Here is a 25,334-nt window from a genome sequence, read left to right on the forward strand (position 1 = left end):
AAGGTGTGCGCATCTGGGGAATCCACCATGCAGATAACTTCTGCACGTGCAAATGGTCATGAATGATTTTTTTCCACAGATCCAACACTTATCTTCACTTCATGGGCTAGTTACTGAATTGTTATGTGGTGGCCCTCCAAAATGGTGGCTTCCACATTATGGATGGTGTCGTCATCAATGACGGAATGTGGTCATCCAGGAATAGGAACAGTTTCCACTGATGTCCAACCACATTTGAACTAGCAATGCCAGTGCTTGACTATGTCGTATGATGGTGCATCTTCACCATAAAATGCTTTCATCTCATCGAAAGTCTCTTTTGGTGTGTGACCTGTCAAGTATAAGAACCTGATCACTGACCTGCATTCAACTGCCTCCATTATAACACCTTAGTCCACTTCAGCAGCCATAAAAGACAAACGAATACTAGTGGAAAGCTGCAATTTACAATGTGACATGTAAAGACATATATAATTATACCTGTACAAATTCTGTTTCCTACAATAACCGGAAGTGGGTCAGGGGAAATCTTTAATGAACACATATGTATTTAATGACCTAAATATTTGTTTGTTCCTTCTCGAGCCATGCCTGGCTCATTAGGGCCGGTTTCCCGGTTTCCTTGGCGTATAGGTTCTCCACCTGGACGGGACGCCAGTCCGTCGTAAGTGAGTTGCAAAATGCAGAAGGAAAGAGGGAGAGAAAGTTGTGGCGAAAGAGTCAGCAGAAGTTTGCCATTGCCTTCTGCCAGAGCCGCATGGAGCTTAGGTATTTCGATCATAAACATACACATTGCCCGGTCTCAGATTCGAACCCACAATCCCTCGACTGTGAGTCCACTGCTCTAACCACTAGGCCATGTGCCTCCACATGATTTATATATTTAATGAATACATATTTAATGAACACATATGTATTAAAATTTAATTTTCATTCTTGCTTAAAGCATAATAACAATATATATCACGCACAATGTGTGTGTGTATATATATATATATACACACACACACACACACACATATATATATTACGTCATATGTTAACAAACATAAGTTTGTTTTTGAAGCATTGAAATGTATTGTAGAACAACTAGAAAGATATACCATAAATCCTCGAGTATTGTCCACCCTTGAGTATAATACACAGGGGATTTTTAGGGGGCTGTACCTCTGAAAAACCTAAACCCTGTGTATAATACACTCCCCTTCTCTAACTTGAGTCATGCGTAATTGAGCCAGCAGCACCCAGTCGAACAAACACTTCCGCGCAAGCCTAATACAATAATGGTGATGTTCTTAACTGTTATATGGGAATGTAAATATGTTTGCAAATTGTTTTTGTTACATGTTATTCTGTGTTCTGCAAGTTATGGATGATCCTTTTATGACTTCATTAAATTTCAGGCTTAGCTTAAGGTATTTTCGCACCTGATATCACAAAATGTGTCTGAATAAACATTGCCGGACAGCAAATAGAGACCCGGACATTGCTTAGAAAATATTTTTCATTTTTAACCTTGTATATAGTACGCACTAGGGCATTTGACCTTTAAATTTTGGGAAAAAATACGGATTATACTCAAGGATTTACGATATTTTTTTTTTATACATTTCTGCATGACTTTATAACTTCTAAATTTGCTGGTCAGCAGTTTAGCTTAAAGGGTAGAGCACTCCAACCGGATATTGGAGAGGTGTGAGTTGAATCCTCATCGCAGGTTACCAGCAAATTTTTCTGCTCATATCCTTCATATAATTATTAACCATCTTACAAACAATAACTCTGAGCACCTTTTCAAACTCCACCCGTCTAACACCCGTGGACATATTTGCAAAGTCAGAAAACAGCACAGCTCCCATGACTTTTGGAAACATTTTTTCGCGCTGAGAGTTGCTGAAGCATGGAACAAACTGCCGGCATCAGTTGTTAGTTGTCGGAGCACTGCATCCTTCAAAACTTCCATGCTTTCTGAGATTCGCCAACACTACACCTGATTTTCTCCCCTCCATACACACACATGCATGTATCTGACTCATACATTGTTCGCTTTCCAGACATTTGTACATTACTGCATATACTTTATACGCGCTTTCTGACAAGTTGTGGTGCACCTGAGCACTGATTACAATAATTTCATTATTATTATTATTATTATATATACTGTTCAGTATTTACATGTTGAAAAAAATATATCTTTCTACTTGTTCTATTCATATATATATATATATATATATATATATTATGCTTCAAGCAAGAAAGGAAATAAAGAGAAAAAGTCATAAACAAGAATTGCTTGATTACAGAAAACAAGGAAACAAAAATGTGCCTACCTGAGTAAAAAGAATGTATCAGCTGCAAAAGTGGCTGAGAAAACTGCTTGGAACGTAAATCTTTGGGCAATGGGTATGGCACTCATCGGGTTTTCTGTGACGGAATATGAAAACAGTAGAATAGTATTGGTTTCAAATTTTGACACCAGGCCAGCAATTTAGGGGAGGGGAAAAGTTGATTAATTGACCCTCCCCCAGTATTCCACTGGTACTTATTTTATCAACCTCAAGAAGATGAAAAACAAAGTCAATCGAGATTGTATGTATGTATGTATGTAGGAGAAGGTAACTCAGGTAACTGGGATAACTCTGACATAAAACCTGCGACTCAGTGGTTACCAATGATGTTCACTTGTTCTTCTTTTCGGATTATGACTGCCGTTGCTTAGTGAGTGGGATTGACTCAGTGCACAGCCTTTCCTCACTTTAAAAAAAAAAAATCTTCTTGCACAGACATAACACGATAACAACATTGATTAAGCTTTGTGCAATGGCGATAACAAGGGAGCAGCCACCACCATGTATGTATGTATGTATGCCCTTTTAAAGCCTAGCCAGGCTCATGGGCCCGGTTTCCTGGTTTCAATGGCGTATGCATTTCCCAGCTGGATGGGACGCCAGTCCATCACAGCATTTCTCATTATTGCCAGCTGAGTGGACTGGAACAACATGAAATGAAGTGTTTTGCTCAAGAACACAACGCTTCACCTGGCCCAGGAATTGAAACCACAATCTTACGATCATGATGCTGACACCCTAACCACTAAGCCACACGCCTCCACTATATATATATATATATATATATATATATATATCTCACCATCATCATCACCATCACGTGACTGACCAGTCCATCAGATGTAGTTACACATCGCTGGTCACAATGCGTTCGCATTGTTTTAGCCTTCGGATGACGCCACCCCACTGGCTAAGCGAGCAGGCCAATATATATATATATATATATATAATATATATATATATATATCTCACCATCATCATCACCATCACGTGACTGACCAGTCCATCAGATGTAGTTACACATCGCTGGTCACAATGCGTTCGCATTGTTTTAGCCTTCGGATGACGCCACCCCACTGGCTAAGCGAGCAGGCCAATATATATATATATATATATATATACACACACACACACACACATTTGAATACAAACACATATTGCCTATAACAAACAAGAGAAAATGTATTCACTACACAGTACAGTGTATCAATACATTGATTTGTCTGATGGTGTTTATTATTAAATTAACAGAATTAATCAGCTGATACAATGTTCTTCCATGAAAAAAAAAATGCTCCATTCTCCAAGATAGTGACAAACAGGAACATCGCCACGTTAGTTAATTTCATTGGCTAACATAGACCATGTGACTCATAAGACATGGTATTCTACAACTGAGGAAAGACTTTAAGGGGAGACAACTTGGTTTGATTCGGTGGCAAAAATTGCGGGACAACAATTATTTGAGTAGCAAAAGTAATTTTTATTTCACTTCATAATGAAATTATCTATGTAAGTTCTTTGATAATCCTATGAGAAATAACAGCCGACTATTAAAATGTGAAGGACATATTAAGTATTGTTGTCGTAGAACTCTGAAACAAAGACGGATGGTCATAGAAGGACAACTTGTAACCATGTGACTGCTCAATCCATGCTGACATGAGGTAACGTGAGGCTAAAGGACAACAAAAGACAGCTGGGCAGTCAGGTAGCCAAAAAGGGAGTCATAACACCAGGTAACTAGATAGCCAGGTAGACAGATAGCCAGGTTGCCAGAGAGCCAAGTTACCAAGCAGCTAGGTGGCCAGAAAGCCAGGAGCCAGATAGCCAGGTTGCCAGAGAGCCAAGTTACCAAGCAGCTAGATGGCCAGAAAGCCAGGTAGCCAGATAGCCAGGTTGCCAGAGAGCCAAGTTACCAAGCAGCTAGGTGGCTAGAAATCCAGTAGTCAGATAGCCAGCTTGCCAGAGAGCCAAGTTACCAAGCAACTAGGTGGCCAGAAAGCCAGGTAGCCAGATAGCCAGCTTGCCAGAGAGCCAAGTTACCAAGCAGCTAGGTGGCCAGAAAGCCAGCTTTCCAGATAACCAGCTTGCCAGAGAGCCAAGTTACCAAGCAACTAGGTGGCCAGAAAGCCATGTTGCCAGAGAGCCAAGTTACCAAGCAGCTAGGTGGCCAGAAAGCCGGTAGCCAGATAGCCAGCTTGCCAGAGAGCCAAGTTACCAAGCAGCTAGGTGGCCAGAAAGCCAGGTAGCCAGATAGCCAGGTTGCCAGATAGCCAAGTTACCAAGCAGCTAGGTGGCCAGAAAGCCAGTAGCCAGATAACCAGCTTGCCAGAGAGCCAAGTTACCAAGCAATTAGGTGGCCAGAAAGCCATGTTGCCAGAGAGCCAAGTTACCAAGCAACTAGGTGGCCAGAAAGCCATGTTGCCAGAGAGCCAAGTTACCAAGCAACTAGGTGGCCAGAAAGCCATGTTGCCAGAGAGCCAAGTTACCAAGCAGCTAGGTGGCCAGAAAGCCGGTAGCCAGATAGCCAGCTTGCCAGAGAGCCAAGTTACCAAGCAGCTAGGTGGCCAGAAAGCCAGGTAGCCAGATAGCCAGGTTGCCAGATAGCCAAGTTACCAAGCAGCTAGGTGGCCAGAAAGCCAGTAGCCAGATAACCAGCTTGCCAGAGAGCCAAGTTACCAAGCAATTAGGTGGCCAGAAAGCCAGGTAGCCAGATAGCCAGGTTGCCAGATAGCCAAGTTACCAAGCAGCTAGGTGGCCAGAAAGCCAGTAGCCAGATAACCAGCTTGCCAGAGAGCCAAGTTACCAAGCAACTAGGTGGCCAGAAAGCCATGTTGCCAGAGAGCCAAGTTACCAAGCAGCTAGGTGGCCAGAAAGCCAGTAGCCAGATAACCAGCTTGCCAGAGAGCCAAGTTACCAAGCAACTAGGTGGCCAGAAAGCCAGGTAGCCAGATAGCCAGGTTGCCAGATAGCCAAGTTACCAAGCAGCTAGGTGGCCAGAAAGCCAGTAGCCAGATAACCAGCTTGCCAGAGAGCCAAGTTACCAAGCAACTAGGTGGCCAGAAAGCCATGTTGCCAGAGAGCCAAGTTACCAAGCAGCTAGGTGGCCAGAAAGCCAGTAGCCAGATAACCAGCTTGCCAGAGAGCCAAGTTACCAAGCAACTAGGTGGCCAGAAAGCCAGGGAGTCAGATAGCCAGATAGCCAGACAGATGGACAGAGAAAAACCAATATACTTACTGATTTCATCATTCATTCCCAAAAGATATGTGTGAGCTAAAATAATCCAAACCATACTTAGGAATCGGATGCCATTCAATGAAGAAAGCATTTCAACTGAATGCGTGCAAGTCAAAATCTTGTTTGCGTTCCTTTTCAATGAGAAAGCGAGCAGGAAACTTCCTAAAATTTCCTCTGAAACGACAAAATAAACACGAAATAAAACAAAAGCATGGCAATAATAATAGTAGTAGTAGTAGTAGTAGTAGTAGTAGTAGTAGTAGTAGTAGTAGTAGTAGTAGTAGTAGTAGTAGTAGTAGTAGTAGCCTACCAAAAAATGAGCAAATATAAAGATCTTGAAATAGAAATCAAGCAAAATGTGGAACCTGAAGACTAAAACAATACCTGTTGTCATAGGTGCCTTGGGAATGATAGTAAAAGGGGCTGATTGCTACCTAACTCAGATACCAGGAAACCCCAAAATAGCAGAAAATCAAAAGATAGTGCTCATGGGAACAGTTCATATCCTGCACAAAATACTTTCTATGTAATCTCAAGTTTTAAAACAAACATAATTTTCTTATGGTTTCTTAGACATTCACTAGTACAACACTAAGTACAGAACCAAATATATGACACCCTAGGCATAACACCAACATGAACTTCCAGCTTGTTGTCTCTTGAGGTCTCTGGGTGAGACTTGGATCCAACTTGTACAAATGTAAAGCAAAAGTCAAACATAGAATAATAATAATAATAATAATAATAATAATAATAATAATAACAGTTTCAATATTGTTAACTGGTCAATTACTGAAATATGTCAGCTCGACAGAAAAATAAGGAAACTGTTGACAATGCATAGAATGCACCACCCTAAGGCAGATACAGAACAACTCTATCTGCCAAGAAAAGAGGGAGGACGTGGTCTTTTGCAACTGGCAATAACAATGAAGATTGCTACAATTGGCCTAGACACCTACCTGAAAAACTCTGAGGACTGGATGTTAAAACTTGTCTCAAAACATGAAAACAAGAAAGCATCATACTCAGTCACAAAACAGGCAAAGGAATATCTAAGTGAATTCCGAATACAACCAATCTCGGAATTAGAGATAGATATACAAGAAACAAGAACAGAAAAAGCTAGGCGCATGAAAACCCGTGCCAAAACTGCAGCCTTAGATATTCTGAATAATAAATGGCAAGAAAAACCTCTCTATGGCAAATACCCAAAGAGAGCGAATAATGCAGATATCGACAAAGCCCTGACCCATCAATGGCTAATGGCCTCTGGCTTAAAATCTGAAACAGAGGGATTTATCATAGCAGCTCAAGATCAATGCCTACCAACAAGAAACTACCAGGCCAACATATTAAAGAACGGCAGTAGCCCAACATGTCGTGTATGCCGACAACAAAATGAAACCATTGACCATGTTGTCTCCAAATGCAGTCTTCTAGCGCCTACAGAGTACCTCAGTAGGCATGATAGAGCTGCACAATATATTCACTGGGTAATTTGCAAAAACCTGGATTTGCCCCATGAAAAAAACTGGTGGGAACACAATCCACCTCCTGTGCTTGAAAATGACCACATCTCACTCCTCTGGAACTTCACCATTCAAACTGACAGGAAGATAGATGCAAATAGGCCAGACATTATATTGAAAGACTTCAGACAAAGAACATGCCTCCTCATTGATATGACTGTCCCAATCGATATAAACGTATCTGTCAAGACCTACCAAAAACTGAGCAAATATAAAGATCTTGAAATAGAAATCAGCAAAATGTGGAAGCTGAAGACTAAAACAATACCTGTTGTCATAGGTGCCCTGGGAATGATAGCGAAAGGGACTGATTGCTACCTAACTCAGATACCAGGAAACCCCAAAATGGCAGAAATTCAAAAGATAGTGCTCATGGGAACTGCTCATATCCTACGCAAAATACTCTCTATGTAATCCCAAGGTTTAAAACAAACTTTTTTTTAAAATTTATTTATTTATTTTATTTTTTTTTTTATGTATTAGACATTCACTAGTACAACACCAAAAAAAACAAAAAACAAATATATGGCACAGAATTTCTAACCTGTTGTCTCTTGAGGTCTCTGGGTGAGACTTGGAGCCAACTTGTACAGACATAAAGCAAAAGTCAAACATAGAATAATAATAATAACAATAATAATAATGATGATGATGATAATAAAGTACCAGGCAGTGGCTCTCATGGTTTCTGATCTTAACTGATTTGTACCTATATGCCAGCCCCGCCTCGACTGGCTTCTGTGCCGGTGGCACATAAAAAGCACCATCCGAACGTGGCCGATGCCAGCACCACCTCGACTGGCTTCTGTGCCAGTAGCACATAAAAAGCACCAACCGATCGTGGCAGGTGCCAGACCCCTCTGGCACCTGTACAGGTGGCACGTAAAAAGCACCCACTACACTCGCGGAGTGGTTGGCGTTAGGAAGGGCATCCAGCTGTAGAAACACTGCCAGATCAGACTGGAGCTTGGTGCAGCCTCCTGGCTTCCCAGACCCCGGTCGAACCGTCCGACCCGTGCTAGCACGGAAAACGGACGTTAAACGATGATGATGATGATGTGTACATGTATGTATGTTTATATATATATCAAGCCTGGTTGTGTTTATCTGCATCAGTGTCTCCTTATCAGCTCACATGGATTTCTCTTATAGATACTCTTTACCCAATGAACCTCGTCCTTGATAAAGAATTCAAAGTTTATGTTCAAATCATTTGAGTACAACTATATGTTTTCTACACTGAGAACTTGTAGTTCTCACCATTTCTCTCTATATATAATTCTATATGGGAGCGAGATGTCAGCCTTAAATGCAGAGGACATATGGAGGCTAGAGAGGAACAAGGCTAGTATGCTGTGCTGGTTGTGTAATGTAAGTGTACATGTTCAACAAAGTGTATTGAGAGAGAAGTTGGGCATAAGAGGAAGTAGAGATCAGGTGCAAGAGAGAAGACTGTGCTGGTTTGGTCATCAGGAGAAGATGAATGCTGACATCTCCATAAAGAAGTGCCAATCTTTTAAACTAGATGGGACACATCAAAGAGGGAGACCCAGGAAGACATGGAACGAAGTACTGAAGGACGATCTGAAGACATTGAACCTTTTGAGATGAGATGACAAAGTACTGAGACACCTGGCACCACACAAATGGCACCTGTGCCAGTGGCATGTAAAAGCAGTTATTACACTCTTGGAGTGGTTGGTATTAGGAAGGGCACCCAGCCATAGAAAACCATGCCAAATGAGATTGGAGCCTGGTAGAGCCTTCCAGCATGCCAGTCCTGGTTAAACTGTCCATTCCATGCCAGCATGGACAACGGACGTTAAATAATGGATGATGATTGCTGTACACAAGAAGACCCATCCTTCACAGCAGAAGTAGTTTTCAAGGAGATTCAGCATGAGACAGAGTGTGACAAGGCTGGTCCCTTTGAAATACAGGTACAACAGAAACAGGAAGAAAGAGTGAGAGAAAGTTGTGATGAAAGAGTACAGTAGGGTTGGCCACCACCCCTTGATGGAGCCTCATGGAACTTTAAGTGTTTTCGCTCAATAAACACTCACAATGCCCAGTCTGGGAATCGAAACCGCGATCCTAGACCTCGAGTCTAATGCCCTAAGCTCTGGGCCAATTGCGCCTCCACAAATACCAAATATATTAATATGAAAACAAGTTAAAGAAGGGATCCACTTGCTTATTTCACTGTTTTGTCTGTCACAGAATGTGACAAGGCTGGCCCCTTTGAAATACAGGTACAACAACAGAAACAGGAAGAAAGAGTGAGAGAAAGTTGTGGTGAAAGGGTACAGCAGGGTTCGCCACCACCCCCTGCTGGAGCCTCGTGGAGCTTTAAGTGTTTTTGCTCAATAAACACTCACAATGCCAAGTCTGGGATTTGAAACCGCAATCCTCCGACCGCAAGTCCGCTGCCCTAACCACTGGGCCATTGTGCCTCCACATCCTGGGCTTGATACATTCAACTAAAATTTCTTCAAGGCAGTGCCCCCAGCATGACCATAACAAGTAAAAGATCATGAAGCTATCGATATATTTTTACCCATCTTGGAAATGTCTGAACCACTTGTACACTTGTATGTGGTTCATACACTCCTCTCCATACACTTTCTAATGCCCTAAGCTCTGGGCCAATTGCGCCTCCACAAATACCAAATATATTAATATGACAAGTTAAAGAAGGGATCCACTTACTTATTTCACTGTTTTGTCTGTCGAAACTGACTTCTGATGGCATGGCGGTATCATAGTGTGACGTGGATTGATTGACTTCTTTGGCATCAAGGATTTCGTAAGTTTCTGAAGACTTCCTTTCGTCTAAATAGTCCGTCTGTGCTGGAGAGGCGATGTCATTATATATATTGCTGAGAGCATGCCTCTCATTCTCAGACAACGATGGGTCTTCCAATGGTGGGGGTGGAGGCAGCGTGGGACTTGGAGGTTGTGGTGGAGGCATGACAGGTGCTACAACTTTCTTATTTGCTTGGCTTGTGGACGCTTTTTCTAGGCTTTCATCATCTTTTGCTATTGATGAAGATGATGTTGCAGCAGATATCTCACCCACTGCGGCTGCTGCGGTCAGCTCTGCTCCACCAATTGATGTGCTCTTTCGTGAATAGCGCTGAAGTCCATTACTCATTTCCATTGCATGTTTTGATTCTTCCTTCTTACTAAATGCAGTCGAAACTGGAAATTCAGACGGACTGAAACTGAAGTTGTTGAACGCCAGCGAGACTTTTGTCTGTAAATCAAATTCTGCAGAATTGTCCTTATTGAAACAAATATCGTAAATGGTCCCAACAAGCAACAGCAGAAAGTAAACTGAAAAAAAACCCCTGAAATTATATAGATATATATATATATATATATATTATACATATATTTTATATATAAATATACACACACACACACACACACACACATGTGGTTGGCATTAGGAAGAGCATCCAGTCATACCATTCCAAAGCAAACAATCAGGGTTTGGTATGGCTCCTGTCAAACCATCTAACCATGAAAAATGGACAGATGATGATGATAATGAGGAGGAGGAGGAGGAGGAGGAGAAGGAGGTGGTGGTGGTGGTGGAGGAGGAGGAGGAGGATATAAATAAAGGTAAATATTGAAGAATGGAATTAGCAAATATGAGAGGATGTTGAAAAGTTCCTGGCCTTAAGGGCGTCGCGAAAAGCCTAGTTGGAGGCCCAACCTTCCGAGTTCTTTTACAGGGCTTAGAAAAACTGAAGGACCGCTGCAATAAGGGTGTGAATCTGAGAGAGGAATATGTTGAGTAAAATCACAATTAACTGATCCTCCCGTATTTTCTTTTACCCAAAGCCAGGAACTTTTCAGTACCCCCTCATAGACACCCCTAGTACTGTAAATCCTCGAGTCTAATCCGCATTTTTTCCCCAAAGTTTAAAGGTCAAAATCCCTAGTGTGTACTATATACGAGGTTAAAAATAAAACTTATTTTCTAAGCAATGTCCAAATCTCTATTTGCTGTCCAGCAATGTTTATTCAGACGCATTTTGTGATGTCAGACATGAAAATACCTTAAATCATCCATAACTTGCAGTTAGCAACATTTATTAAACGTTATTACTGTTATTTCTTTATTTTCTGCAAACAAAATGCACAAAAAAGCTACACATTTGCATTATGTTATATATACAATAATAATAAAGGACATTACCGTATACAGTTTTACAAACCAAGGACGTTATATAGACCTCCTTGACTCAAGTTAGAGAAGGGGTGCGTATTTTACACAAGGTTTAGGTTTTTCAGAGGTACAGCCCCCTAAAGATCCCCTGCGTATTATACTCAAGGGTGGATTATACTCGAGGATCTATGGTATGTGTGTGTATGTGTGCATGTACGTTTATATGCATGTGTTTGAGAGCATGTGTGCATATGTGTATGTGTGCACACATGGGCATGTTTGTATATGGATTAACTTTGTCATAAGTGAAAATGTATTGGGGTGTATAGATGGTAGGGTGGTTGGGTGGAATATTGTAAAATCTTTGAATACTTACAAAGCTCCAATTGCCTCATTGTGTTTCAAGAGATTTGGTGGTTTCTTGCAGACAACACTTGTTAAATTCACCGAAGCAAATCTATTGAGTAAATCTGGGGTAAGAATAAAAAAAAAAGGGGGAAACAATAAAAAAACAGAATCAAACTTCCGTTGCTATGGATACTGTTTCTTTAATACAAAATTTCTCACAATTGTTTAATCCCAGATTGGCTCTGATCGATGTGAGCAGTTCTGATTGACCTCATCTGTCTGATCAATTGATCATTGATCTCATCTGTCTGATCAATGGCTTCAGCTCTGATTCATCTGCTCGGTTTTGATTGATCTGATTAGCTCTAATTGATCTGACCAGTACTGATCGAACTGGATCAGCTCTGATAGATCTGATAGATCTGATCAATTCCAACTGATTGCATCAGCTTCAGTTCTGACCAAACTGATCAGTTGTGATTGATCAGATCAGTTCTGATCTATTTGATTAGATAACTGATCTGACCAACTCTGATCGATCTGCTCAGTCCTGATTGATCTGATTAGCTCTAATTGATCTGACCAGTACTGACCAAACTGGATCAGCTCTGATCAAAGTGATCACTTCGAAGTTACCTGGTCATCGCCAATTGCTCTGATCAACTCTGATCATGCAGAGCAGATCTGATCAGTCTTATCAGTCCTGATCAATCAAGGTATGTTATCGATCAAACTCCAGCAGTAATCATCCCATCTTCCTATCCCTCCCCTTTCAAATGGCGTCTGTACTGAAGTACATGGCGTTGCTCCTTCTTGCCCCAATTACTCACCACAGTATTATACCACTCTACATTACAGAGTATGATATTGTGCTGCACTACACTGCAGAGGCACAGGTGTGGTTGTGTGGTAAGAAGATTGCTTCCCAACCACATGGTTCCAAGTTCAGTCCCACCGCATGGCACCTTGGGCAAGTGTTTTCTACAAAAGCATTGGACCAACCAAAGCCTTCTGAGTGGATTTGGTAGACAGAAGCTGGAAGAAGCCCATCAGATATATATATATATATATATATATATATATATATATATATATATATATAATATATATATATATACATATATATATATATATTATATATATATATATATATATATATATATATATATATACACACATATATGTATGTGTGGAGGTGCATGGCTTAGTGGTTAGGGTGTCAGCATCATGGTCGTAAGATTGTGGTTTCAATTCCTGGACCAGGCAATGCGTTGTGTTCTTGAGCAAAACACTTCATTTCACGTTGCTCCAGTCCACTCGGCTGGCAAAAATGAGTAACGCTGCAATGGACTGGCGTCCCGTCCAGCTGGGGAACACATATGCCATTGAAACTGGGAAACAGGGCCCATGAGCCTGGCTAGGCTTTAAAAGGGCACATTTATTTTATATCTATATATATATGTATGTATGTATATATTTGTGTATGAGTGTGTGTCTGTGTTTGTCCCCACCACCACCACCACCACCACCACCATCGCTTGACAACCAATGCTGGTGTGTTTATGTCCCTGTAACTTGGCGTTTCAGCAAAAAAACCAATAGAATAATTACTAGGCTTACAAAGAATAAGACTTGGGGGTTGATTTCTCCGACTAACACCCCTTAGGGAAGTGCTCCAGCATGACCACAGTCAAATGAATGAAACAAGTAAAAGAATAAAGAGAATAACTAACCCCATATTTTCCGATTTCCTCTGCAAAATAGGGATAGCTGCAGCCTTTTGAAGAAATGAACCTCATTAGGTGGAATGGCTGCTGCAGCTAAGTTCCACTGGCCATTCTCTGCAGCAACACCATTGCAGTCATTACCATGGGGCACGACTGGACACACCACTAGTTCTAAGGTATGTGGTCCATCTCCCCCTGCACCTCTTCTGCTGCTTTACCCGTCAATTTTTTTCTTTTCTTGTTTTCCTTTCTTATTTCTCATTTTTCCCATTTCTTAATAGTTATATGTTACTATTTTAAAAGCTGCACAGAGTGTGGACTTTTAAAGCTAGCTCCTGCAAAGGGCTAAATGGGCCTGCAAACCATCACCACCACCACCACCACCACTACAACCAACAGCAAAAGCATAATTTTTTTACTCACTAAACGCAGGTGTAAAGAGTGTCTTCAGTTCAGGTGCCGAGCATCGTTGTGTGGTACAAATATCCCAAATCACTGACATACCATTTAATTGTGGACCGAAAATGGGTAACAGCGCTACCTGGTGGATAAAGAAAATGGAAGCATTTTTAGTTTTAGTAGCACAAGAAGTAATTTTTAGTGACATTTGTATCAAAACATCGAACCTGGAGGTGCTTACCATCCCCCAAGCCACCACTAAACCACACATCTTTTAGACATTCTCAGAGCTGCATCTAAGAAAACAGTCACCTATGTTTACACCCAGAATTGAATTCTTAATATGGTTTCTTCTTCCAATAGCTTTTTCCGTTGAATGTTGCTCTCTGAAACTCACTGCTATCATTTTGTTTTCCTCTGGACTCTCAGATATCTTCTAGACATTCTCAGAATTGGATCTAAGAAAACAGTCACCTATGTTTCCATCCATAATTGAATTCTTAATATGGTGGATCCCCAAGGTGGAGAACTGGTAGAAACATTAGCACACCAGGCGAAATGCTTAGCAGTATTTCATCTGCCGTTACGTTCTGAGTTAAAATTCCACCGAAGTCAACTTTTCCTTTCATCCTTTCGGGGTCGATAACTTAAGTCTTTGGCTCATCATCAAACTCTATCTTCATTTTGTGTCTTCTATAAGTATTTCCATGGTCGTTGCTCTGATGAATTCCACTGAGTTCCAGAGAGCAGCAGTTCAATGAAAAGCAGCTATCGGTATAAAAGGACTTACGACTAAGAGGTAACAGAATCAAGGGACGATGTGGCTGGGAAGAGAAGCAGGTGACACATTTTAAAGTTTTGATGGAAGGTGCTAGACCAGGAAGTTTATCAGAGTAATGACCAAGGAAATACTTATAAAAAAAGACACAATGGAAATGGATTTTGATGATGAGTCTAAGATTCCAATCTCCTAGAAAGAAGAGGATCCACCATCAACTCGATTCTGGATGAAAACATAGGTGACTGTTTTCTTAGATCTAGTTCTGAGAGTGTCTAAAAGACTGCTCCTATATATATATATATATAGAGAGAGAGAGAGAGAGAGAAAGAGAGAGAGAGAGGGGTGCAGGAGTGGCTGTGTGGTAAGAAGCTTGTTTCTCAACCACATAGTTTCAGGTTTGATCCCACTGTGTAGGACCTTGGGCAAGTGTCTTCTACTATGCCCTTGGGCCAACCAAGGCCTTGTGAGTGGATTTGGTAGATGGAGCTGAAAGAAGCCTGTTATATATATATACACACATATATATATTGGGTTGGCAACTAAGTTCATACCCTTTTTTTTAATTTTGGAATTTATTGCATTTTTAAATTTTGGAATCTTTTTTTTTTTTGAGAATTCTATTTTTGAATCATTTTGAAATCTATTTTGTTGTTTTTTTCTAGTTAATTTTAGTTCATTTTTGTTTATTTTCAGATCATTAAAATGTAATGTCATGTTAAGAAAAACGAGCATTTTCAACACCACCTTTTTGCTTTTAATCGAGGTTTTAAGGCCGCAAAAGCCGCTCGTGACGCACATATTTTCAACCACTAAGGGACATGTCCAAGTGCTTAAGGTCAAGCAAGTGACAAGTAAATTTGTGATAGGGAGCAGAATATTTGCTATAATGATATTTCTGCTTCAGCAACTCAGTGCTGACTGTCTGAAATGTAATGGAAAATAGGTCAATTTGAAAACATTGATGCCCAGGGGACAAAAGCAAAACTTGAAGGGAACAGTCGTGATTTCCTTTGATTTCTATAGAGAAGCAAATAGGAAAATAACACCTACTAACCAAAGACAAAAATAATTAAAAAAATTGTTTCACAGTATCATTAATTGACCCAGATACAAACCTCTCTCTTCAAAGTAGTCGGGCATAATTCAAGGGAGGTTTTCCAGGTCAAATGATGATGTAGAATTTTCTCTTTATTTATCTCCAAATGTTTTATGAAATAAAAAGGGAAACTTACCGGAATTTTTTTTATAAATCCTTCCTTGGGGAAATCTATTTGCACAGAACAGTATTGTCCATGAATCAATGGATTGTGTTCACTTAAATTTCCTGGACCAAATGGACTCTTAATCTTTAGACAACTTTCATAATCGCCAGCCCAGTGAACAGCACCTTGTAGGATACCAGCTGGAGGTTTTCCACTTGCGTCAAGTACTAAATGGAAAAGAAGCAGAAAACATGACAACCACTTGTTATTATTAATATTATTATTAAGGCGGTGAGCTGGCAGAAATGCTAGCACGCCAGGCGAAATGCTTAGCAGTATTTCGTCTGCTGCTACGTTCTGAATTCAAATCCCACCGAGGTCAACTTTTCCTTTCATCTTTTCGGGGTCGATAAATTAAGTATCAGTTATGCACTGGGGTCGATGTAATCGACTTAATCCCTTTGTCTGTCCTTGCTTGTCCCCTCTATGTTTATCCCCTTGTGCACACTAAAGAAATAAGAAACATTAGCACGCCGGATGAAATGCTTAGCGGTATTTCATCTGTCTTTACATTCTGTCTTTACATTCCACCGAGGTCTACTTTGCCTTTCATCCTTTCGGGGTCAATAAATTAAGTACCAGTTGTGTACTGGGGTCGATCTAACTGACTGGGCCCCCTCCCCCAAAATTTCGGGCCTTGTACCTAGAGTAGAAAAAGTTATTATTATTATTATTATTAAGGCAGTGAGTTGAGAGAATCATTAGCACACCAGGCAAAATGCTTAGCAGCATTTCATCCATCTTTAAATTCCGAGATCAGATTCCGCTGAAGCTGACTTTACCTTTCATCCTTTTGGGGTCGATAAATCAAGTGCCAGTGAAACACTAGGGTTAATGTAATCAACTAGACCCGCTTTCTCAAATTTCAAGTCTTGTGGCTTTAGTAAAAAGGATTATTATTATTATTATTATTATTATTTTTCTCTACTCCCCTTTTGACCAGGCTCCCGTGGCTTTTATGGGTTTTTCCACGTGAGACCTTTTCTTTTTTCGAAGCGTCTCCTCTATTGGGAGTTTTTCGTTGTCAAAATTTTTGATTGTTAAACTGCTTTTTACTTGTTTTTTTTTTCACAAACGGACAAAACCTTTTGTAACCTTTCGTCCTGTTTTGTCCCTTTATGTCTTCCAATCATATTTGTCATCCCTTGTGGCCAACAAAAGAATTAATTATTATTATTATTATTATTAAAGTGGCAAGTCTGCTAAAGTTGATTTTACCTTTCATGCTTTCAGGATTGATAAATTAAATACCAGTGAAATTCTGGGGTCGATGTAATCAACTAGTCCCCTCCCCACAAGTTTCAGGCCTTGTGCCTTTAGTAGAAAGGATTATTAAGATGGTAAGCTAGCAGAATCATTAGCACACTGAGCAAGATACTTAGTGGAATTTTGTCTGTCTATACATTCTGAGTTCAAATTCTGCCAAGATAGACTTTACCTTTTGTCCTCTTGGGTTTGATAAAATAAGTATTAGTTAAATACTGGAATCAATAAAAGCCACTTGACCCCCTCTCCTGAACCTCCTGGTTTTGTACCAAAATTATTATCATTGATCACCTTGATCACTTTGACAGACCAGTCTGTCGGGCGTCTATTTGACACCGCTGGTCACAGCACGCTGTCCACTCCTCATCCACATGATCCCAATCACCCTCCTGAAATCGTAACTCCACCATCGTGGAGGCCTTCCGAGTGGTCATTTCCGCTTGTGCGGGTACCACTTGACAACTGTGCAGGTCCACCGATTATCGGCAAGCCAGGTGACATGTCCAGCCCATCTATACTTGCTGCGTGTTTTTTATAGAATTTTCTACAGCCACCTTCACATTCCACGACTACCATTGGGATTGATCCAGTAGCAGTCCAAGATTCTGGATTATTTTTCTGGATTTTTTTACTTAATTTTTGAGAGTGGTCGGGGTGAATTTTAGCATTCTCATTTGTGAGAGTAGTCAAGTTTATTTCAGATATTCTCATTTTAAAAACCGTCTCTGGCTAATCATTGAGAGGACGTCACTGTTGCCTTGGCAGAGGTTTGTGCTCTCTGATTGCTCTTGTTGTTGTTATTATTATTATTATTATTATTATTATTATTATTATTATTACTATTACTATTACTATTATTATTATATTAGTAAGCTTAATGGTTCAGTGTTGCGGACATGGTCATGAGATGGTGGTTTGAAATCCAAGATTGGGTGGTGTTCTTGAGCAAAACACTTCATCTCTCATTACTCTGCGATCACTTTGACACCTGAGACATGGTACACCTGACACATGGTACACCTGACGCATGGTACACCTGATGCATGGTAAACCTGACGCATGGTACACCATGCACTGATTTGATGGAGAGAGTGAGTTAATGCACAGCACATATATTGAATCACTAAAAGCAAATCATTTGAGCAGGTCATTCAGAAAAAGCTGAATGTTCATGCATCATCGATAGCAGAGTCCATCATGTGTGCGTGTGTGTGTGTGTGTGTGTGTGTGTGTGTGTGTGTATTGAGAACATAAGAATAATGGTCTCTAGAGCCAATTATATATAATATATATATATATTATATATATATATATAATATATATATATATATTATATATATATATATATATATTATATATATATATATATATATATATATATATATATATAATATAATATAACAGTGCTTTTCAAACTTTTTGCAGGAGTGGAACCCCAAGGAAACATTCCACTGTCTCGAGGAACCCCTGTGCAATAATTTAATAGTTTTATGCACACATATCTGCACAGGAGAATTAAAAATTACTGCCGATTTTAGCAGTTTTGTAACTTCTTGCGGAACCCCTGGACTGTACTGGCGGAACCCTGGTTGAAAACCACTGTAATATAATATAATATAAATTAGAGATAAACCACTATTATACAACTCAAACAGTGAAACACATAAACCGAAACATAAATAACAAATAATATATATTTTTATGAAACATATACCTAGATCTCAAAAAGTATACTTTATATGTTTTATAAAAATATATTTTATTTGTTTTTTATGTTTTGGTTTATGTCTATCATTGTTTGAGTTGCATAATAGTGGTTTTATCTCTAATTTATATTTTATATATTTATATTGTGAAAATTGATTTAATACTAAATTGAATTTTTCCCTGTAAGTTTGGAGTTATACTCCCTAATATTATTATTATTATTATTATTATATATATATAATATATATATATATATATATTATATATATATATATATATATATATATATATATATATTATACATAAATATTTTATATATGTGTGTTTGTATATTATATTATCCCTAAAACAATAATCATTGTGCTACACCCAAAGCACCTAGTCTACCCTGTAAAATGGCTGGTATTAGAAAGAGCATCCAGCAACAGAAACCATGCCAAAACAGACGACTGGAGCCTGGTGCAGCCAGTAAAATACGGATTGTATAGTTTTTGGGAAAATCCTATTTCCATGACAAAAGAATTTTGAAAACTTCTCTCATAGACTACAGATACTTTTGTAGACTGCACCTATAGTTGTATCCAGCTATCTTTTATACATAGACAACCTCAAGGGGTATGTTAAATGCAATAAATGTACACAAATCAGTGCTCAGTTATATAGTGAAAACAAATAATAAAAATAATACCACTGAAACATACTAATAGTAGTGGCTTCTAATATAAGTCAAAAGCAATATGTTCTGGAAAGAGAAGTGTCGTGTATTTAGATAATATTGATGCATGCTTACATTTTTTCTGCCAACCTACTGATGTGGTTAGTATGTTGGATAGAACCATGTGTGTGTCATTCATACAACCTTTGGTGACATTCCTTTCAATTCCTTTATATGCATTTAAAAACTGTAAAAGAGAAAGAAATTAAAAACAAAATCAATTTTCAATTTTGTTGTTTAACACCAGGTCAACCATTGATCTGATAGACCTATGATCATAGGCATTCCAGCAGCAATGCCTATATATATATGTATGTGTATGTATGTGTATATATATATATATGTATATGTTTGTGTGTCTGTTTTTTCCCCACCATTGCTTGACAACTGATGCTGATGTGTTTACATACCAGTAACTTAGTGGTTCGGCAAAAGAGAACAATAGAATAAGTACCAGGCTTACAAAGAATAAGTTCTGGAATCGATTTGTTCAACTAAAGGCAGTGCTCCAGCATGGCCACAATCAAATGACTGAAACAAGTAAAAAAGTAAAAGTGTATATACATGCAAACACGTACATGCATGCATATATGCATACATGCACACCTACACATGCATACTTACATATACATGCACATACACACATACATACATACATGCCTGCATGCATACATACATACATGCCTACAGGCATACATACATATATACATGCATGCATGCATACATACTTGCGTACATACATACATACATACATACATACATACATACATACATACATACATACGTACGTACGTACATACATACATACATACATACATACATACATACATACATACATACATGTCTCTTGGACACTGTATAATGAAATCTGTCAGAAGGATAATCTTAAGGACAAAGAAATAAGAACCCACAATATGGTAGAATAAAAAGGAATACTGGTGGAATGTCCCAGTGAAGACCTCAATAAAATGTAAGCACAACAGACCTGATTTAATGATTTGGGATAGAGAAGAGAAACTGTGCACAATTGTGGAAATTAGTTGTCCAGCAGATGTTAACATAAAGCTGAAGATCAGTGAAAAAGAGAACAACTATGCTAAACTATTGAGAAATCTGAAGTTACTCTATCCAGATTACAGATTCAGGTTTATACCTGTAATTATTGGGGCCCTGGCCTGTGTAACACACTGTCTAAATACCAGTCTTGAGAAATTAGGCTTCTCAAAACCAGAAAGGAGAAAGTTAATTCAAAGACTACAGATCCAGTCTATCACTGGAACTGTAAAAATCTGTAAAACTTTCCAGAAGTTTATCATTTGAATATATATGAGCATGTCTAGACATGCAACTATATGTATGAGAAGATATACATATAACATACATACATACATACATACATACATACATACAAACAAAAATACCCTGTTGTTGATGTTGAAATTCCAATGAAGGAGTCTTGGATCTAGGGAAGAAACTGTTTCTTTCTCTATTGGCAAGAAATCTTGAAATAAAACTGAACAATGACATATGTACATATACAGGGTGTCCCAAAAGTCACTGATGGGGTTTCAATTTTTAATAACTTCCTTAAATTTACAAATAAATGCATTAACTTTTGATACAATATAAAGGACATAATGGAAATTAATATGCACAAGTCAAATTTTGAAACACCACTAAATCACTTAAATGGCTGCCATTTCGACTTCACACACCCGTGCTCTTTCCAAGACTTGCACCATAATACCCTCAAAAGTTTCGGACCCTTCTTCTCTGATTTCTCTATTGATGTTCTCCTTCAGTTGCACCAGGGTCTCTGGTTTGTTGACACAAACCCTCTCCTTCAGATATCCCCAGAAGAAAAAAATCCAGGCTAGTCAAGTGTGAGGAAAAGGAAGGCCAGTTGACATTGCCGTAGTGGGAGATTATTCTCTCTCCAAAGCACTGCTGTAGCAGCTGCATTGTTTCTCTTGTGGTATGAACAGTTGCCCCATCTTGCTGGAAACATGTGTGAGGTCTACTTTGAGTGGCCTTCATGTTCCCCAGACTTGACCAGCCCGGATTTTTTTCTTGGTTGGGGACACTTGAAAGAGAGGGTTTACGCCAACAAACTAGAGACCCCGGTGGAACTGAAGGAGAACATCAATAGAGAAATCAGAAAAGTGGGGTCTGAAACTCTTGAGGGTGTTATGGTGCAAGTTTTGGAAAGAGCACAGGCATACAAAGCTGGAAATGGCTGCCATTTAAGTGATGTCATTTTTCATATGTGATGTAGGGGTGTTGCAAAATTTGATGTGTGCATATTCATTTCCATTATGTCCCTTATATTGTATCAAAATTTCAAGCATTAATTTGTAAAGTTAAGCAAATGATTAAAAATTGAAACCTATCAGTGACTTTTGGAACACCCTGTACAAAGCCATCTGATTGAATTGATCAAAATTCTAGTCAATGATTTCTGTTTCTGAGAACCAACGCTTTTTATCTTAGACATGTGTTTTTTTTTTATTAAACCATATGATTATACATGCATTATCCAGTGCATGTGGTATAGAAATGCATGTAGGATAAATATAGAGCTTCTAATCTCACCTTATCATATCTGAACTTTTATTATTGTATAGAAGTACAGAAAATGATAAAGAAGGAGAACAATAAGATGCGTGTGAGTGTGTGTGTGTACTTGTTTATGTATGTGCGTATAAGTGTATGTGTGTGTATATATATATATATGTGGGAGGGGGTATGCATATGTGTGAATGTGTATGTATGCATGTATATGTATATACATATGTTTATATATGTGTATATATATGCATATATGCATGGTCATGTGTGTATGCATGTTTTTGTATATGCTGTGTGTATGTGTTTATATATGTGTATATGTATGTGTGTGTATGTATGCATGTATAGGTGTATGTTTATTTATGTATGGGTGTGTGTATGTGTGTATGAGTGTATGTGTGTGTGAATGTATATCTGTATCAATATATCTATGGATGTATGTATATATTTACGTGTGTACATATGTAAATATCTATGTATGTGTGTGCATATATGTGTGTGTGTATTTATGTAGATATGTATGCATGCATGTATCTTTGTATGTATGTGTCTATATATCTATGAATGTACATATATATTTATGTATATATGCATGAGTGCATGCATGTATATGTATGCATGTGTGTATATATGTATTCATATGTATCTATGTATGTATGTAAGAGTGTATGTTTATATATGTATGAGTGTGGGTTATGAGTTCCTGGGTGTTATGAATGTATGTATATGAGTGTATGTATATCTCTATATATCTATGAATGTATGTGTATATATGTATATATTTATGTATGCATGTGTATGTATATGTGTACGTATGTGTGTGTATTTATGTAGATGTGCATGTATTTATATATATGCATGTATGTGTATATGCATATATGTATGATATAAAGCAAAGAGCCATCCAAATACTTAGAGACAATACGAGATGTAAACAGGTCATTTAACGACCTTTGAACAGTTGACATATCTCTATTGTAAACACATTGATACCAACAAGGCTGAATTCGTAGATTTACCCTACATTTTCAAACAAAGCAATGAGAAGAAGAGCCTCAGTACAGTCACTCAACATGCTAGAAATATTAACCAAATCTCACTCAAATTACACATAATTTTATGAAAATCAAAGTATTTATCACCAGCCTCATTATTTTCAGTTTGGTTTTTGTGTCTATCCTCACCTGTGGTCATAAATTTTGGGTAATAATCAGAAGATTTTGATCGTGAATAGAAGCAGCTAAAATTGGGTTCTTCTGAAGCAGTGGTTCTCAACCATTTTTTCCCATGGACCCCTTTGATTCCTGTTTTACTCAGGGAGTTAGATCCTCATAACCATTCAATGTCTAAAAACTCCTATTATATTTTTATGATTAGAAATTGTATAAAAAAATGTTTTTTATACAGAGTTTTAATATTTCTTGAGCTTAAGGTTCAATTCCAGTGTTTCCATTTTCTTGTACATGTAGTTTCAAGTTGTTTGGATGTTTGTACCTCAAATGTGTCATACAATACTTCCATGGGGATTTCATTTCACATGACTGTTTTTTTTTTCCATGAATTGTTTTTTAAGTTGGCTAGTATGTCTTTTATTTTTAATATTTTTTTCCTTTTACCAGGAATAACATTCTTCCAATTTGTTCAATAATTACACTGTCCTCCCAGTTTTCTTTACTATATCTATAAGTTTTTAAAAAAATTTTGTCACCTAACTTGAAGAATTTTGAAATATTTTTGTTGTGAGCCATTTTTCTATTTTCACCCGGTATCAACTTACTAAAAATGGATCTGATCTTTCTCGCAAACATCGATTCAGTGGGTGACATTCCAGACAGGGTATTCAGATTAGGTGTTGCTCGGTATACTCTTAGAAATTGTAGAAAGTATTCCAGTGGAAGTTGGTCAAGAACCAGTTGAAGAAATTATAAGCCTCACATATTTGTGAAGCACAGTGACAAGCAATGGCAGATGTAAGCTACAGAATTGGCAAGATAGTAGCAGTATGCTTCTATGGAGAATTTCCAGTGACACTCACTGCCACAAAGACACCCCACCTCTTAGGGCTCATTTCTCAATGAAGTTGCAGTTATCCTGATTTTGTGTAGGAAAACGGTAATGTAGGGTCTCAGATGACTTGAGGTCTTAACCGTGACTAGCACAAACTGGTAGTGGCTGGTCAGGCTCTTGTATTTGTTTATCTCCCTCTTCTCTGTGTTACAAGCAGAAATACTTGGATGAAGGGCCGTGACCTGGCTGAATCGTTAGCACGCTGGGCGAAATGCATAGCCGTATCTCATCTTGCGTTACGTTCTGAGTTCAAATTCCACCAAAGTCGACTTTGCCTTTCATCCTTTCGGGGTCGATTAAATAAGCACCAGTTACGCACTAGGGTCGATATAATCTACTTAATCCCTTTGTCTGTCCTTGTTTGTCCCCTCTATGTTTAGCCCTTTGTGGGAAATAAAGAAATAAGAAATACTTGGATAATGACAGAGTATTTCATTACCAATCCACTTTAGGTTGTAGAGGTATGGTGAATTTCAACCGTGTTTCGTGGTCTGCTACCACAACAGCTCCTTTATAGGATCCAGTTAGCTCAAGACATCATCGGGAGGAACCACGTCCGGTTTTGGCCCCTACTCCTCTACCGTTTTGACGTGGCAGGGCCCCATCTTTCAGAGGTGTCTTCAGCTCTGGTGTTGGGTGCATGTCTTCTTTCTTCTGTTCCCTGGCCTCTTTGATGTAGCGTCAATGGGTGTCAGCGGGCGACTGACTGTCTAGTCAAATTTCCCTTTAAATACCTGCTGCTAGGCTCCAGCAGGCAGCCCCAGCAAGTTGTCATGTGACACTGTCTCAACTTTAACTGACCGATGAAGGCGCGTAGTCTTAGCCCATGCATTCTCTAAACGAGACTGTCACCTGTCAATCAGCGAGGCTAATTCAGTGTCAGCTTACTGGGTATTAACGGTGTCTGATAACAGCATGGTTACATAATTCCATGTGTTTGTCAGGGGTGGCAGGTATGGAAAAAGAATCACACTAACTGTTCTCGGTTACTGGAGGTAAAAAAAAAACCCACCTGCAGTTCCTGCAGTTTATGGGTGTTATGAAAAAAGATAAAACAAACTGCACAAGGCTTCATCAAGAGTTATGTCCCTTAGTCCCAAAGGTCTCTCTGAGATGTAAGTCTACAAGACTTAGGAGGACCTCACCAGCACCATGAATTCCCTTGGCCACAGAGTCACAACAGAGACCAACTTGAA

The 25,334-nt window shown here is 38.9% G+C and overlaps 1 protein-coding gene across 4 annotated transcripts in view; it reads right to left on the bottom strand.

Moving 5' to 3' along the window:
- Nucleotides 1–25,334, bottom strand: part of LOC115224398 (nose resistant to fluoxetine protein 6-like) — a 73,719-nt gene that overhangs the window by 18,059 nt on the left and 30,326 nt on the right. For all 4 annotated transcript variants that reach the window (XM_036513490.1, XM_036513491.1, XM_036513492.1 and 1 more), the window contains 7 exons: nucleotides 19,579–19,690; nucleotides 15,786–15,982; nucleotides 13,797–13,914; nucleotides 11,675–11,768; nucleotides 9,831–10,471; nucleotides 5,590–5,763; nucleotides 2,331–2,424 (listed from right to left, as the gene is read on the bottom strand). In XM_036513490.1, coding sequence (XP_036369383.1) covers nucleotides 2,331–2,424; nucleotides 5,590–5,763; nucleotides 9,831–10,471; nucleotides 11,675–11,768; nucleotides 13,797–13,914; nucleotides 15,786–15,982; nucleotides 19,579–19,690 — 1,430 coding nt within the window. The remainder of the gene's footprint in view (nucleotides 1–2,330; nucleotides 2,425–5,589; nucleotides 5,764–9,830; nucleotides 10,472–11,674; nucleotides 11,769–13,796; nucleotides 13,915–15,785; nucleotides 15,983–19,578; nucleotides 19,691–25,334) is intronic.

Source organism: Octopus sinensis, linkage group LG25, assembly GCF_006345805.1.
Source record: "Octopus sinensis linkage group LG25, ASM634580v1, whole genome shotgun sequence".
Lineage (NCBI taxonomy): Eukaryota > Metazoa > Mollusca > Cephalopoda > Octopoda > Octopodidae > Octopus > Octopus sinensis.